General features: G+C 46.7%; 1 protein-coding gene across 1 annotated transcript; it reads right to left on the bottom strand.

Moving 5' to 3' along the window:
• Positions 1–1,388: 1,388 nt before the first annotated feature.
• LOC111161138 (transmembrane protein 220) lies at positions 1,389–12,026 on the bottom strand. Its single transcript, XM_022524653.1, has 6 exons — positions 11,922–12,026; positions 11,263–11,292; positions 7,343–7,403; positions 5,319–5,442; positions 3,928–3,987; positions 1,389–2,164 (listed from the first exon to the last, which is right to left on the bottom strand). The coding sequence occupies exons 1-6, from the start codon at positions 12,012–12,014 to the stop codon at positions 2,029–2,031; spliced, it is 504 nt and encodes a 167-aa protein (XP_022380361.1). The 5' UTR covers positions 12,015–12,026; the 3' UTR covers positions 1,389–2,028.
• Between the last annotated feature and the right edge of the window lie 5,636 nt (positions 12,027–17,662).

Here is a 17,662-nt window from a genome sequence, read left to right on the forward strand (position 1 = left end):
ACCAGAATTCAGTTGGGAGCTGGAGTGTGCAACAATCTGTGCAACAGAGACCCCTTTCAGGAGGCAGTGCTTGCGACGTAGCAAAGGGATTGTGTAGAATAGAATCACAGAATTCATAGTGTGATTCCAGAGGTGCAGATGAAAGTATATTTTGAACATCCCTTTTTTCCTTTTTTTAAAATTGGAACATTTCTGTCTTTTAAGCACAGAATCACGCATTCCTTGGAGGATAGGTAGATCCTAGTAGAATTTGCAAGTGAATCCGTTTTTTTTCACGGGTGATTTTAGTAGTTACATTAAAATAGATGTACAAACCGTATCATGGAAGCTAAATGTTCCCTGGAACACAGGGTCTTTTATCTGTACTTGACTGACCCTTAAAATAAATTTCACATTACTTGCTTTAATATCCACTAAATTTTTCTTTCCTTTTCCCTCATCTAAACCTTAATAGAGAACTTTGCCTGTCCAGTGGCTATTGTGTAAAACAAATAAAAACCATACATACCTCCTTTAGCAAATGTTTATAGAATACTTAATATCGTATTAAAGGCTATAAAAATAGACAAATGGCCTAACTTATTTCCACTCTCCCGATATATGGTTGGTAGTCATAGTTTTTGAGTGAAATATTTCCTAAATCTCATGGGATGGAATCTTGACTCCAGACGTGGATGCTAGCAGACATAAAACAATCACCGTCCAACAAAAATATGACATGAGCCGCAGAAGTAATTTAAAAGCAGTCACATTTTATAAAGTAAATAGAAACATAATAATTTTAATGATATATTTTATATTAAAGTCAAATATATGAAAATACCATTTCAGCATATAATCAACATCAGAATATTTTACATTATTTTTGTACAATGTTGTTAAAATGCAGGATCTATTTTATACTTAATAAGCCATCCACTGATACTACATTCTCATTGGAAATACTTGATCTATACTGAGGTATAAAACTTGCAGTTAAAGAAGTAGATTCGCATGTCCAGTTCCAAACACACTTCAGTGTTCCAAACACATTTATAAGTTTTCTAATAATTGAATTGACATGTTTTAAAATTAAAATGAAAAAAGGAAGATTTTACTTCCTTAATCTGGCCACATTTCAGGTGCTCAGTGCAACATGTTACGGTGATGTTATCACGTAATGTTCTCATGTCATATGTAAGCACCATAGTGATGTTCCCATGTTGTGTGTGTGTGTGTGTGTGTGTGTGTGTGTGCGCGTGCATCATGGTTGTGGTCCTGCCGTTTACGACTTTGGAGAGTACAGCTCCAACATGGTCTTCTCCCCTGGGTTACCTTTGGCACTCATTTCAAAAAAAATGTATAGATTTCGGTCTTATTTTTCATTTACAATGTAGTTTATATTCCCTCTTTCCTTTTGGTCCCAAATTCCTTTATTCTACCTACCCCCTCCTTTCTTTCTAAGACACGCTCGTTCATTTCACATCCTCATTTAGTTTGTGGCATGGCGCTGGTCCCATATAGTGAGTTCAGTGCAGGGGTATAGCCCTTTCTTGAACCTCTGTGTCTATCCTATCACCTAAACCCCACTTTGCTCTGTTTTAATCAGTGGTTGCCCCTTATAAGCACTTGGTATTTTGGGAGTGCTCTCATATTCTCCAGTTTAATCCTTGCAACTGCACAAGTGAGTAGGAGATCTGGCATTAATCCTGTCTTACAGACAAAGACATCCACCAGGAGGTTCCCATATTTGCCCAGGTCATTTAGATAGTGATAAGCTGAGTTAGAATTTTTATTTCTGAAACTTTGTTCTGCCTTTTCTGCTATACTGACATGACTGAATGTCAGACCCCGTCTCTTCCCAGTCCCATGCAATCCCCGTGCTGTGTCGCAGGCATCCTTGAAAAGTTCTTGGGAATTTTTTTTAATCCCTTCTAATATTCACTCAAATTACCTGAAATAAACTCCTAGGAAATTGGTCCTTTACAACCATGTCTATAAACAATTGATTAACAATACTCATTTGAAGAGGAGAATTCTTGACTTCATTTAAATTACTGTCTTGCAGTGAACTGGCCAGGAGGACCTCATCTCCTTGTTTATGTAGATGTAGATCCAAGAGATGAATGGGAGGAGAGCGATTACCATGGCAGTAGCTAACTGAATTCTTCCACCAACCGGATTCCTATAAAGACACACAGGAATTATTATCAATAAAAATCCATCGACGGAGCCACCCAGGCACCCTCAGGAGATCTTCATTCTTAGTGCAAATCTTTGTTGTTTGGAGGTGTTGTAAATAGCTTTTCCCACTCGCATAATGATGTCTTTTGAGGAACTGAAGTCACTGATTGATTGGCCAGTGTTAAAATTGATCTTTTCCTCGGGGCGCCTGGGTGGCTCAGTGGGTTGGGCCGCTGCCTTCGGCTCGGGTCGTGATCCCGGGGTCCTGGGATCGAGCCCCGCGTTGGGCTCTCTGCTCGGCGGGGAGCCTGCTTCCTCCTCTCTCTCCGCCTGCCTCTCTGCCTGCTTGTGATCTCTGTCTGTCAAATAAATAACTGGAATCTTTAAAAAAAAAAAAAAAATTGATCTTTTCCTAATGATTTCTGTTTCGTGTTTAAGAAAGCTTTTCCTGCCCAAGGTCTTGGAGATTTGGGGTTATCTTCTCTAAAAGCCTTCCCATTCTGCATCTCACTTTAGAGTTCCTGGAACTGACGTTTATGAAAGTGAGCTAGGGAAGTTCGTCTGTGTGGGCTTCCATCGATCCAGCACGGTGTTCGGAGGTCTGCCTTTCTTTGCTGTACCTGCCCTGTTTCCTCTGTCCTGAGTCAAGGGTCTGCTTGTGTGTGGACCTGTTCCTAGAGTCTAGTCTTTTATTAGTTTATCCTTTTACCGGTTTATTTTTAAACCTTTTACAGGTTTATCCTTTCACTTACTCAGATCTTCTTTAATTTCTCCCACAATGTCTTGCAGTCTTATTTATAGAGATTTTACCCATTGCTAAGTTTACTTCTAGGGAGTTGATTTCTTGATGTTATTATTTCTGGTTAACTTTTTGTTTTTATCCTTTTGTTACTTGTTGATAAAAATGCGGCTGGTTTCGGTACATTCACCCGGTGTGTGGCAATCATGCTAAATTCACTCGCTCTGTAACTTTTTAGACCCTGTTTGATTTTTTGGCATATGCAATCATGTCAGCCGTGGATAATGAACATGTTTCTTTTCCCATTGTTGTGCCTCTTATTTCTTTTTTTTTGCCTTATTGGACTGGCTACGATCCTAGCTAGAGCACTGTTGAGCAGAAGTGGCAGTGGGGGCTAACCCTTTCCTGATCCTGATCTCAGAAGGAAAGTTTTCAGCTGCTCACCACTGAGTCTCAAGCTTTGGTGCTGACACCATGTCCCAGGTTCAGTTCCTTTCTACACCTGCTAACAGCTCTTATGAACAGATAATGAATCTTACCAAATGCTCTTTCTGAATAGATTGAGAAGATAATTTATTTTTTCCTGTTAGTTTATTCCTGATAGTTTATTATTTTCTGTTAATATGGTAGAAAACACTGGTTGGTTTTTGAATGTTAAACTGTGTTCCTAGAATAAACCCCAACTTGGTGGTTGGGTTATATATTGCTGGATTTGATTCCCTAATGCTTTGTTTAGGATTTTTCAATCTGTAGTCATAAGTGAGACTGCCTCATAATTTCTTTGCTTTCCCTCCCCCTTTTAAAATGTTCCTGTCAAGTCTTGGTATCAAGATTATTCTGTTTTTATAACATGAGTTATAAAGTGTTTCTTCTTTTTCTGTTCTCTGGAGGTGTTTGTTAAAGGCTGGCATTATTCTTCCCTTAAATATTAGGTATAATTCTCCAGTTAGGCTATCTTTGACTTGCCTGTCTGATCTGACCAACCTTGAAGACATCTGATTTTAGCTAATAAGTTGAAAGCTTACTTTGATGAACTGTGACACAGGCCCATCCATACTGTGATAATCAGCAGACCAAACAGCTCCCTGTAAAATAGCACACATTTCAGATTTTTGAAGTAGCTATGAGTGAGATGCCTATCCTCCCATTCTCTCCATGACCACTAGCTTCTGCTGATTATTGGAAGACTTCCCTCAAGATACACAGTATCTACAGAATATTCTCAAGTCTGGCTATGACTCAAAAATTACCTTTTTTTTTTCAGATACTTTAAAGGCTTATATGAAAATAAGTTTCATCTTATGAGACAGATGTGAACGCCATCCTTTTCCCCCAACTTCTAAGTGAACAACAACAAAAAACCAACAAAATGAAAACACAAATAAATCACTTATTTCAGGTCACTGGGAGGAGTATAATACAACCAAGAAAACTATCCCAGATTTATCAGGCATCAATTTTACATTGTTTTAGAGTGTTCTCTGTTGGTCAGGATGAGCTCAGATCCATAAATAATGGAACGCCTGCTGCAAAAGACGGGGTCACATCTTAGGGGAGAGGAATGATTTGTAAGATGAGTCAGGCTAATAATTTTGGGGTAGGTCTATGCTTCTAGGAGTGTGTGTTAAAAGCACACACCTTTTACACAGAGTAGAAAAGTCCTGTTTGGCCCTGGTACCATTTTAACTTGTGGGCCTCAAGGTGGTAGAGGTAATTTAGCCCATTGGGTTGACGGTCCCATGGGCAGACCCAACCTGATTTGCTCTCCAGTTTCCCAAGGATTAGGGCCTGTAACAAAGTAACACTTCACCAGGGCTGATTACCTTCCACGTCTCTAGATCTCAGTGTTAGCAGTAGGATGGGCAGGAAGGACAAGGGGCTATGCGTGAGGCCAGGGAGTCAAAGATGGCAGGGAGCAAAGGAAGAGGTGATGAAATAGAAACACATGGCCTTGACAAAGGGAGGAGATGACGTGGGACATAGCAGGGCAAGGCTGACAGAGGTGGACTTAACATACTGACCTCTGATTTGGCTGATCACACTTGTAGAGATTTTGGCCGGAACCACAACTAAATCAGAGTGCTGACAGAGCTTTCACCTCATGAGACTGGACGGAGTATTACTGTATGGTGTCCTTGCTCGTTCATTGTTAAGGGAGTGAAGGTCAATTGCCAGACAGTAATGTAACGTGCATGCTGACTGCCTCTGACTGTGGTTGCGGAATGTGGTACACGGTGCTGGGTGTGAATCCTGGTTCACTTCCTGCTTCTTCAGCTTATCAAGGAGGTAATACCTCCCCTGCTCCTCATGGTGTAGTTGGGGGAGCTGAGTCATCGTGGTGCAGATAAGGGGTTACAGAGGAATGGATTTCTCCCTTCTACCCCACCCCTTCCAAGGAGCAAAAGTCACGGCTCACCTGCCTTCTTCCTCATGCAAGATGCTCTGTTGGGAGTGAAGCCAGAGGTAGCCCGCCAAGCCGACAGCCCACGCGATACAAAAGAATATGTGTATTGTGGAGACACTCTTCCAAATAAAATTGCCTAAAAACAGAGATTCTGGAGCTGTTAATCCTGGAATCACATTCCAGAGAAAAACGATCTCTTTGTACCTGCTCTGCCATAGTCTGCTTTCAGGTAAACCTTCAGAAAAAGCTGGGGTGGCGTCTGGCTGGCTCAGCAGAGCATGTGACTCTTGATCTCTGGGTCATGAGTTCAAGCCCTATGCTGGGTGTGGAGCGTCCTTAAAAAAAAGCTAGGTTTCTTTAAGTTTTGTGTTGAGGGACATCACAGAGGTTAAAGCAGTAGCAATAAACCTAGGTGAATGTTTAGTGTTTTGGTTGCCCAACGTGTCCCCTCTCTGTGACGACTACCTTTTATTTTCTTTGGGGATCCACCCTTCCCACACACCCAGGCCACATGTCCCAGACCTTTGAACCTTAGCTTGATCAGCCAATGCATTTCATTCCTGTAGCAAGCGTGATCTGGCTCCGAATGAGCAGATGAAAATCAGGGCCCACAGCTCAGTTCTGAGACGTTTGCTTAGCCATCTAGGGAGCAGGTTCTATCTTCTGTTGGATGGAGTGTCACAAAGAAGTGAACTTGGAGCTGCCGGGCTACCATCTAGGGGCCCGGGGCTGAAGTCAGAGCGGCACATGGCGGGGCTGCGAGGTGCAGGGAAGTTCAAGTTCTGAGCCACCAGCCGCGTGTGAAGCCAGCACCGCTGACTTTCTCCCTCAAGTGTCCCAGTACATCTCCTTTGTAGCTCACAGCCCGTTTGAGTTTTTTCCTTGCCTGCAACTGACGAAGCCCGAACTAAGCTCGTGCATCCGGGGGACAGGAGTTTTCCCCACACAGCTGGGAACCACCGGTCTTTCCTCTAAGGCCCTGAGAACTCTGACAGCCCCACTGGCCAGGGTGCTCTTTTCCTGACAGCGGAGAGTAACCCGTCAGGACTGACAGTCCCTAGTAATAAGAAAATATTAGCACACAATGTAAAATGTACTTTTTTTGGTTATAAGATACCATTTTATGGTATAAAACTGTCCAACTTAAGGTTTGTTGAGAGTTTCTAGGGCTGTTAAAATCAAAGCCACTATGTTTCGCCTTGTGTTGAGGTAGGCAGCCTGTAGGTAGTACAAACCAGCTATTTTAAGCAATTTTTTTTTTTTAACCTGTATACCCACCTGGGATGGATGGATGGATGGAGATATATATATTTATTCCAAGGAGCAGGAAAATATGTGATAAAGCCTCTTATAGCCGTTCATTTACGTTCAACAAGCATTAAGTACCTACCATCTTCCTGGCTGTATTTCAGCGAGGCTTGGGCAAAGATGGGCTAGACATGGACCCCCTTTTAAGAGGCTTACAGCCTCGCAGGGGAAACACACGCAAAAGCATGCAGTAAATCACTGTATATACTATGACGGTACAGAGGGAGGTTAGGAGAGCAAAAGGGACGAATGAAAAACCTAGACATTTGTATGGACATTATAAACCGCTTCCCTAAGTAAATAGCAGGCCATATATGAACGTATTGAATGGATTCAGAATAAGAAGGTAGTCCCTGGGAGTGGTACTGGACACTGATGGCCACTGACTAGAGAGACACACGGTCTGCGCTCTGCTGCTGATTTTCCCTTAGCGTGAGAGATCAGTGTGGTGATTGGAGCCCTTCTCTCTCATGGGCTACACTGCAGAACCCCTGCTCCACTCCAGCACAAGTGATCTTGGGTTCTGAGCTGCTAAAAAGGCTGTCTTGGTGTGACAGGTCCTTGTGAAGTTTGCCTGAAGATGGGTGAGGGTGATCTAAATATAGAATTAGTCCTTATTGGTATCAGCAATGAGGAGACCTGGAGGGCCCTGTTTTTCTCCCGGGACTCTGTCCTTATTGTCAGAAATCGGATTTGCTCGGTGTCCGTGCAGAATCCAGGGTCCATACCCGTGACAAGAGGATTAAGTCCCACAAGCAGGCTCAGCAGCGCGGGTATCATGTACACCACCTATTAGCAAAGAGGGAGATGACAGGGGTTAGAAGTATGCCTGATCTGGGGGGTGTGCAGAGGGATCTAGGAAGCACAGAAAGATGGTGAGACCCCAGACTCACTGAACGACAGTGTCTGCATTAGGCTAGATTGGGCTCTTCATTCTGGAACTGCCAACAAGCTGTTTTGGAGTTGGGAAGACGGGCCCTGTGGAGGCCATTTTCAAGCCTCATGCTCGGCAGATGGGCTCCAGCCAGATCTGCTATGGCGAGCGTGTTGTGGGTCGAGAGCAAACAGAGTAGGAGACGTGGTGGGTTTCCAAGAAATGCAGCCGCTTCACTGTATCCACAGTGACACGCACATCTGACGTCTTCCCTTATTTGGGAATTGTCAGAGCTGCACACGTTAAGTGATTGGTTTTCACCCCAGCAACATGTCTGTCTGGATCCCGGGGAGAGAGGGCTTCTGGATTACAGACACTGTGTCCATCTTTCCTGCTCCAGCCCTAATGAGGGCCAGGACTGACATTTGCTAAGTCTGGTCATCTCTCACAGGAAGGCGTTCATGCTACTGAGGGGTAAGACAAGGGCTTCCCAAAGTTCAGTGTGTATATGAATCGCCTGGAAACCTTGTTAAAATGTAGATCTGCAGTCAAATGCTCTTCCACTGAGCTATACCCGCACAATGTAGATCTGATTCTAGAGGTCTGGGGTATGGCCCAAATTCTGCTTTTCTAACAAGCTCCCAGGGGGCGCTGCTGTGGTTGTTCTGAGGGCCACAGCTGGAGCAGGAAGGGGGTAGTTTTCTCCTAATGAAAACCTACATGACTAGCCACTGAGAAAGAGGAGGGAGAGAGAGAAAGAGAGAGAGAGAGAGAGAGAAGTTACACACACACCATACAACATTTAACTGTGCTCTCTATAAGAAAGGTTTGGCAGAGATTTTTAAAAGTGTGTACTCAAATGTATCAGATATCTGTCATTAACAGATTAAGGGATCTGAGACTTTCTTATATCTTTTGTTATAACCACATGAACAAAATAACCCTTTGAACTAAACAGTGGTTTCTCACGGGAGTTGTGCCATGTTAATCCCTAAATGCTTTTCTCTATCTCAAATAAGATAAATTTTTTTTGAGGACCAAGAGACTGAAAATAATGGTTTCTAGTATATAAAGTAAAATAATACACAGCATACTCAATAATGAACTCAGTAGAACCCACTTATAATGATCTTTTATTTTTATGTTGGTGTATTTTTTTTAAACCCAGAGTATCATTTTACAATATTTCATTCACTATATAGTTCTTGAGTACAATGGCATTTGTTTTGCTGTTGTTGTTTTATTTGTAAAAATTTTGTTTTAATTTTTAAGATTTTATTTGTGAGAGAGAGCGCAAGTGTGAGAGAAGGTATGCACAAGCAGGGGGAATGACAGGCAGTGTGGACAAGGGACAAGCAGGTTCCCTGCTGAGCAAGGAGCCTGATGGGGGGATCGATCCCAGGATCCTGGGTTCATGATTTGGGGGCCTAAGGCAGACGCTTAACTGACTAAGCCACCAGGCATCCCAAGACTTTATTAAGTCATCTCTACACCCAACCTGGGGCTCAGACTCACACCCTGAGATCAAGAGTCACAGGCTCTACCCACTGAGGCAGGCAGGCACCCCCGCCATGGCATTCATTCTTAATGTCTCTCTCCTTTGTCCACCTGCCATTATAAAACTGAAAAAGCCAATATTTTTTCCCAGTGTCTTCAGCTAGGGGTGATCATGCTCCAGCCATGAAATGTAATAAGTCTTACAGGGGCAAGGCTGATACTCAGAACATTTTAACAGCCAATATGCAGACACTGACCAAGCAGGATGGGTCCTAGACCATAAACCATATTGGTATGCACACACTGTCTGAAGGGCTTTTTGGGTAACATTTCCTCCCTGATAAAAGGGGGAGAAAGCTCAGGAGGAAAAACTGTTTTGCTCCTGTCTTGTTCCTTCCTACTTGGGATGCTCTTGTCTGGGCATGATGTATGGAGCTGCAGCAGCCATTCTGTAGACATGAGGGGATATATCACTCACACACTGGAGGTGGCAGAGAAGAAACCCAGGAAGCCCAAGTCTTTGATGATGTCGTCAGCATTAAGCAGCTGTCTCTGGACTTCTTGTTAAGTGAGATACTCTGTTCTAACCTGATGCTAGTCATATTTTCTGTTATTTGCTCCCATATGCATCCTGATACAGGCATCCTTCATGAGCAAGATGGAAGTAGGGGACATGAAAATGAGCCAGGCATGGCTCAAGTCCCCAAGCCCCGTTACATTCTACTGGCTCATCTGTGCATGCTTTCATTCAAGAGTCAATACAGAAGGGCTGTCCTAGGGAGGCTCAATGTTAGGTTGCCTGAGGACCACCAAGAAGAAGTGGTCCCTGTTCTCCCAGGAGCTGGTGTGTGCAGAACCAAATCGAATACACAGCAGAATGTGTTAGCATTAAAAAGTTCAAAGGAAGGACGGTTGGAACCTATGGTACAGAGGTAGAGGGATTTTTTTGAGGGACAGAGCATTTGAGACAGACTTCAAAGTGTGGGTATGACATACAGGAATTCTAGGGGCAAGACACAGTATTATAGGTAGATTGGGCTTCCAAGACCATTCTGGAAAGAGGCAGCTCCAAGAATTAGGAAGCTACTACAGGAGTCCATGTGGGAGGTGACAGAGGGTTAAACTGGCGAGGAGGGAGGATGTCTGTGGGGACACAGTGTCTATTATTATTCGTGCTGTGACACCTGAGCATGGAGTGGGAGGTCAAATACACGCAAACCTCACAGATAAGTAGCTAGACCTAGACTGGGTTTTGCTGGATTGCTTTGTTCTTCATTTTATTCTTTAAAAGGATCTCTAAGGTGGTGATAAGAAACTGAGAGATGTTAGAGATGCTTGTGGTCTGGAGTGAGGATGACCCTGGGGATGATTCTGCTGTTGACAGAAATGACTGAGTCAGGAGGAGGTGGCGGTTTAGGAGGGAAAGATGCTGTAGGACCTTGGCGTGTTCGAGAAGTCAGTGTTGGAAATTCAACATTAAGCTGGGTATTGGAGACTTGTCTGCAGTGAAATAATATTTGGAACTCAGGATATAGACCAGAGTGCTGAGGAATAGGCAATTTGATTCAGTGCAAGGGCATGTGAGTCCGGACAAGAAGCAATGTCACAATGAGTTCTACTGCACCAAAAACACTGACCAGAACTTTACATTACAGATCCAAATGCTTTCATTTGTTGCTAATCTGTATAGTCAATATTATTCCAAAGCCGAAAATCATCTCATTGGTGATACTGCAGTCTTATGTATCTGTTTTGAAAGAAACCAGACAAAATCCACACATTTCAGAAAATGTGTGGAATGATCTCCCTCTTTTCCAAATAGCTCAACCAAGAACATTGGTTAAATGTAATCTGTAGATTTTATGGGCTTTAATTACTTTTTATAAACATAACTCACTGAATTACAAGAACCGCACACCCTAAGCCTGCCATTTTTATGGTCGAACGTTTGTTGGAGTTTCTGGGTAGAAACTCATGAGGAAGGGCTCAGTTGACCTTGGGAGGTCTACTGTGTGTCTTCAGAAAAGTGTCCTTGGTTGGCCCATTTTTATTCAAAGGGAGTACTGCTGAAAGGCCCCTAATGTCTCTGGAAAGTTCTGAATGCTCACACTCCTTACCTTACCCACCACTCTGATTCCTCTCCCCTGATATTTTAGGGAAATGACCTGGTTTCTAAGTTTTTATGTACATAAGGCAGGGAGGCGGAACAAATAGAGAAAACCGTGTTTTGTGTCATTGCGCATTTCCTGGAAACGTTGGAAAGCAGCTTATACTCACCATCCACAGTTCTGCATCGGGATCATTGACCTGGAATGCCAAAACATGCGGCATTAGCAGTCATTCTGTGGTGCTCCTGCCCTCCCTTTGGCCTGCTCTGGGAACCACCGCAGTGATGTGTTTTGTGCCAGACGCTGCACTAGGCAGCGAGGGTACAAAATGGGACTAAGACCTAGTCTGGCAGGTCGCAGCGGTTGAGGGGGCTCTGGCTGAGCGCACACACGACCGTGCACAGAACCGCACAGGCTGACTGGAGTACAGTAAGGGCCTCCAGTCTTAAGGAACAAGGACAGCTCCTACGAAGGGGGTCCCAGAGCAGACCGGAGAGGGTCCGGGCGCCACAGCGGGTTCTTTCTGCTTCTTGCCTTCGCCGGGAACCACGCCGGGTCCCCATCCCAGGCTCCTCTGGCTCCCAGCACGTGGCATGGCAGAGGGGTCAGGCTGTCACGTGGACATGCCTGCCTCTCGGCGGGGGGGGGGGACTGGGTGGGGGTCCCGGGGCGTAACCCCCAATCTCCGTCCTCGGTGTACACGGCCCGCCCCGTTAGTCTACACCGCGCACCAGGCCGGGGGCGGAGCTCTTAGTCCGGCGTCCTGCAGAGCCCGCGGAGCCGCTCGCCCGCCTCCCGCCTCCCGCCTCCCGGGGCTGGGGCGCTGACCTGCACCAAGGCCGCCAGCGCAAAGAACACGGCCATGAGCCAGTTGCAGGCCCGCCACAGGACCGGGACCCAGCGGCCAGTCGTAGGCGCCATGGGCTCCGCCAGCTCGGGGTGGGACTTGGCGCAGGGTGTGGCGTCGGCGCAAAGCCGGGCGTGGGGGCGGGGACAGGGCGTGGCGATGGCTTGGAGGCGGGTGGATTGGGCGGGACAAGGCGCTGAGCGGGGCGTGGCCTAGGGGCGGGTGCCTGGGCGGGGACTGGGCCCACCCGCAGAGCTCTTTGCTTCCCCTGGGACCTACCTGTCCTGCGCCGGTTTCTCTGGTCCCTAGGTGCTGAGTGGCCGCTGGCTGCCGCTCGCCGGGTAAGGAGGTGGCACTACTAGAGCCTTACTAGTTCTACCATTAGGTTCTCCCCAAAACGTGAGGAAGGAAGGCGTGGTGTCCCCATTTCACAGATGAGGGAAGCAGGTCCCAGAGGGGTTGGATGACTTGGCCAAGATCGCAGTGCCGCAGAGGCGCAGAGCACCTGGCTCCGCGGGCCCCAAACAGACCAGATCTGGTCACTGCTCCACTGTCAAACTCTGAAGGCAGGGAGAGGAGTGGTGGGGAAACAAAAAAGGAATTTATTTCAGGGAGGTGGACACCATGGAAGACCGCAGACGGCTGCTCAAAGACTGTCTCCAGAGCGCTGAAAATACTTCCAGATTTACATGAGGAAAATGAGGGACAGGGATGCGTGTGTGAGCTCTGCTGGCGGTGCAGGTGGGCGTGCAGGTCGGGTGGGTCATTATCTTGGGGTCAGTCATGGGCGGGGTCTTGCACGCTGCGGGAAATCCTTACTGTTGGAAGTGGAGGTCCGGTTCCCATCAGGAGTGCTTTGCCCGCAGGGTCTTTTGCCCCAGTTGAGAGATAAGCTGGAAAAGAGAACACAGTCAGAAAGTTTGAGGTCGTCTTGGAGGTGGTTAGGGTCCACTTTCAGTGCAGGTCATGGGTGGCGGAAGGAGGTCATACTTGAACCCTATAGGTCCATCTCTGCTGCCTCGTCACCAAAGCTGCCTTCCTCACTTGGGAAAAAAAAAAAAAAAAGAGATGGAGAGCGGGAGCGGGGTGGAGAAAGAAAGAGGCGCTGGATCTGTGCACATTTTCTGATTAGTGTTTATGCATATCTTTCCAGAGCGGGAAGAACTTTCAGTGCCCGGTAAGCATTATGGTAATTTCTTAGCGATGACGGTTAATTCTGGCATCTTACACAGCTCACAGCTTTTCCGCAGACAGCCTCATTTATCTTCATGGGCTTTTATTATAAAAGGTATTTACATATTATACATATTTACAATTCTTTCTCACTACCAAAAGCAACAAAATTTCCACACATATTGCTCATGAATTTCTTATGAACTAAAAGACGCTGAAATATTCACTGTTCTCCCTGGTACTTGTTTTACGGTCTTTTTTTGTTTTGTTTTGTTTTGTAATTTATCCTCTGATTAGTCTTCCCCAGGCTCATTTACACATCCATAGGCCTCATCATTTTTGCTGTTCTAAGGAGTCTTTATCACTTCAAATCATGAGCACGTGCTCCTGTCCTCCTCTCCTTTTAGCTAAATCTCCTAAAATGCTTTAAGGATTTTTTTTTTTTTTCCTGTTTCAGTCCTCCTAAGGAATGCTTATTTCAAGAACATCACCTGCTGGGCGCCTGGCCCTGTGCTGAGTGCCAAGCCCAGGAGGGTGGATTTGCCCAGTGTTTTTCTGGGAGGGATCAAGCAGCCGGTGGAGGACTGGCTACATGTTGGGGAAAAAGGCCAGTCAGAAGACATGGCTCCTTAGTGAGTTCCACTGCTCAGTCAGCCCTGGAACTGGGGACAAGTCGTGACCACCCTCACTGCCCTATTCCTTACGTGGAAAAAATAATAATAAATGAAGGAGAAGGTAGCATCCCCATGCCAATTCCCATGTTGAAGTCTTGACCCTAATTGCAATTTGGGGGGCACAGGTTTGGGTAGCAGCCCAAATTGTGTCCCACGAGAGAACAGGAGTTGGGTTCCTAAAGACAAAGGGGAATGCCTGCATAGGTCATTTACAAAGAATTCGGATTGGCGTTGGTGGCGGAAAGCAAATGTTGGCGAGATGTAATTGGTTGCCAAGGCTATCACTAAGCAAAAGTCTGTTACTGTAGCCCGCTGCAGGTGTTCACGCAGAGTCCTTGGGATATCTGTGGTCTGGCCCAGTGCCAAAGTTCTACCCAGTGAGGATGAGTGTAAGGCCCACCTCCTTAATGGTCTCCTGGCTCCCTTTATAAAACCCCTTGACATAAGTGACTCCATTTTATTTGATCTTTCACTGGGAGCGAGGGTCTTCAAAGAAGTAATTAAGTTAAAATGAGGCCATTAGGGTGGGTCCTAATCTGATATGACCCGCGTCCTTCTAAGAAGTGGAGATTAGGACAGACACACAACACACACAGCAGAAGGACCACGTGAAGACACGGAGAGAAGATGGCCATCCGCAAGGCCAAGAGGGAGGCCTTGGAAGAAACCCGCCCTGTTGACACCTTGACCGTGGACTTTCCGCCTCCAGAATTATAGTCTGAAGATAGCTGTCTGTTGTTTAGGCTCACCAGTCTGTGGTGCATTGTCACGGCAGCTGTAGCAAACTCATGCAGGGAGGGATTCTAATACCTGCTCGGCCAACCAGACAGGAGTGTGCGTGGCAAGGAAGGAATGGTGTGAAAATGGTGTGCCATAAAGCCACTGTGGAGTTTTTTACTTTTCACTGTTGTCTGGGACCTTCCGGATCACTGTGTGGACATGGGTTCTTTTCACTTGTACCGGCTTCATTCCCCTTCTTCTAGGGTTGGCATCCCAGTTATTTGGGAAGGGACCCACCTCTTGCTATTGGGGCGTGGATACTCAGAGGACTGACTATGCTGCCCCCTTTCGAAAGATAAGGAGGTGACCCTGGTCTGCTGCTTGGCGTAACCCATCCTCCTGACCACAGTGACTGGGGTCTGGGATGGTATGTGGTTCCAACTGGCCAGGTGGTTCAAACAGGTCCTGGGACCTGTGCTGGACTGAGGTTGCCAGACAAAGTACAGAATTTGCATTTTGGATCAACAGGGAATACTTTTTTAGTGTAAGCCTGTTCCCAGTTTTTGCAAAGACTGGTAACCCTAGCTAGACTATTAGTGAAGGGCTTTCTTTTTCTGCTGATTATGATGGGCTAATGGCTTATGGGCTGACGCTACCAGGAGCAAGCCTTTCATGAGGGTACACTGACATAGAAGAATCTGAGCTCCGAGATGAAGGCGGCGGGTGGGTACCTGATGCCATCCCTTGAGGTTCCAGAACCATCCTCGTGGGTTGCTGCGAACGGCCTCTCCACCTTTCAGTTTTGTCAGCCAATGAAGTCCTGCTTTTACGTATAAACCTGTGTGAGTTGGGTTTTTGTCCCCCGTGACACCAAACAACGACTTGCAAAATCATGATTCAGTAGTTAAGCTGATGCTTGAAATCCTTTAGTCCAATTTTGCAAAGATAGGAAGAGAAGGCCTGGTCTGAAAAGTAATGAGAAACAAGTCTAAATGAATGCGATCTCCCAGAGAGCTCTCCCATGAGCAAGTTACTTCATCTTCCTTTTAAATTGCCATGTAACACCTCTGCAGGGGCCTATTCCGCTGGCTTCTGCGGAAGGGGCTCCAAAGGCCTTCATCTTGCTGGGCTGGCCCCCAGCTACCAGGTCAGTGACAGCATCGTGAGATCAGCGAGAGCCCCCAGTGTCTAGTGAAGGGTACTGGGCAGCAGACAGGGATCTGTCCTCAGAGGACTTGCAAATAGAGGGGCTTGCTTGTTCTCTGCAAGTGAGGTTATAAATTCACCGCTAAGGGACCAAGCAGACACTGGTAAACCCACTTCCAGGGCCACGGGAGCGAGGGAGAGCTGGGGAGGGCTAGAACAAATCTAAAAGAAGAGTATCAGCAGAGGGGAATTGGCAGCTGTGGAAATCCACAGAGTCCTGTCCGCCGGGGGGCAAGGGCAGGCACAGCCCATCCCAGCCTAGGCCAGAGAGGTGGTTTGCTCCCCTGGCCGTGGACGCTCACACTTCCCTGTCAAGCCATCCTTGTGGGGGCTGGTGTGGACTGAGAGGCGATTCACAAGCTCCGTTCCTCCCCTTGCTGTGGTTCTAGAGCTCTAGATCCAGAGAGAACGGCCTCACACCCACCCGGCCTACAGAGTAGAGAAGGAGATGACGTGCGGCGCCAACCATCGGTTGGTTTCTGAGTGCTCAGGTGTGATCCCGACAGTGCCGTTCTCTTGTCTAGACTCGCTGACCTTGTAGCCGTCCCCCTCATCAGTCCTGCCAGCGGGGTCAGCCACTCTGGAGTGGGATGGAGTGGGAGAGACAGGGTCTGCGGCCGGATCCTCATCAGTGAGGGGACCCTCGCTCTGCAGAGTGTTCTAAATGTGGGTGTTGGTGATGCTCCCTGGATGACGTGTTTGGGGACTGAGATGACAGGGAACAGGAGCCCTGTCCTGTGCCAGAGACTGTCCCATCCACCCTTCTCTATCCACCACGCTGGATGTCCACCCTTGCCTCCAGTCTGCCGAGTCTGTGTCAGGAATCTGCTGTTGTTGGCAGGGGGTGGGGTTAGAATAGGACAAGGGAAGGATCCTATTCCCAGCTATAAAGACTGCTCCCTCCCAGGCTCTCTGAAATCAGACATGCATCTCACTGTGATGAGGACTGATTTGCTTTTGCAAAACCCATCTGGTCTCCATAAAGGACTTGGTTTCTAGTGCTAGCAAAACTCAGACCATGTTGTGAAAGCCTTAAGGCTTATTCGTCCTGATTGACAATGAAAGATGCTAGGCTCAAATAGTGTTCCTCGAAATCCTGGATGTCTCCTTATACCTCCAGAGGGGAAATACGTACAGCTCAGTGTACCCTCCACATGTATTTCTGTGCATCACTCTGCTCCCCATCCCAGTCACTAAATATTTATTCAAGACTTCCTACGTGTCAGACACTGCTGATAACCAAGGTTGTGACTATGCACAGGACAGACATGGTCCTTGCCCTGTGGCATGGGAAGACCTAACAGTAATCACATACACAGGCATGTGACCCCAGCAGGGAACTGTGGGTAAATGTGGACCACCATGGGGATGTCTGCAACAAGGGGGATCAGGTTTTATCCAAGGGCTTCGAGAAACTTCCTGGAGGGGGAAGGGTGAGTGCCGGTGGAGAAGGCATGGGACAGTGCCTCTTCAGGTGGAACCCGGCTTCTCCTGCTTCTCCTTACACTTTACTCTTGTTGCTTTAAAGCATGACTTAGTTTTGACCTTGTAGCCATCATCCAGGAAGTTGCCGGAAGATTGGGTTTGGGGTGTGTGTGTGTGTGTGTGTGTGGACGGTGATAGTTAACATGTACTGAGCCTGCAGGGTTAGGCAATATTCTAAGCACGTGTGTAGTAGAGGAACTCATTTCACACCAACAACACATCAATCAGGCAAGTATGTTATGATCCCCATTTAATGGATGAAGACAGTGAGACACGCGCTAGCTCTTAAGTACAGTCCTTGAGAAAGACCCCAGCTTGTCTGACCTGTGACTCAGAATCGGACTTCTCCAGGGCCATAAGGAGGCCTCCTGTAGGTTTGTGAAAGCGGAGAGGTGAGTAGGCCCATCACTTTCTCTCTACCACCAAACAGCCGCTACTGCCCCATTAACTGGAGAGCCGGGGGC

Source organism: Enhydra lutris, unplaced genomic scaffold (genome assembly GCF_002288905.1).
Source record: "Enhydra lutris kenyoni isolate GAN:26980312 unplaced genomic scaffold, ASM228890v2 scaffoldscaffold82, whole genome shotgun sequence".
NCBI lineage: Eukaryota > Metazoa > Chordata > Mammalia > Carnivora > Mustelidae > Enhydra > Enhydra lutris.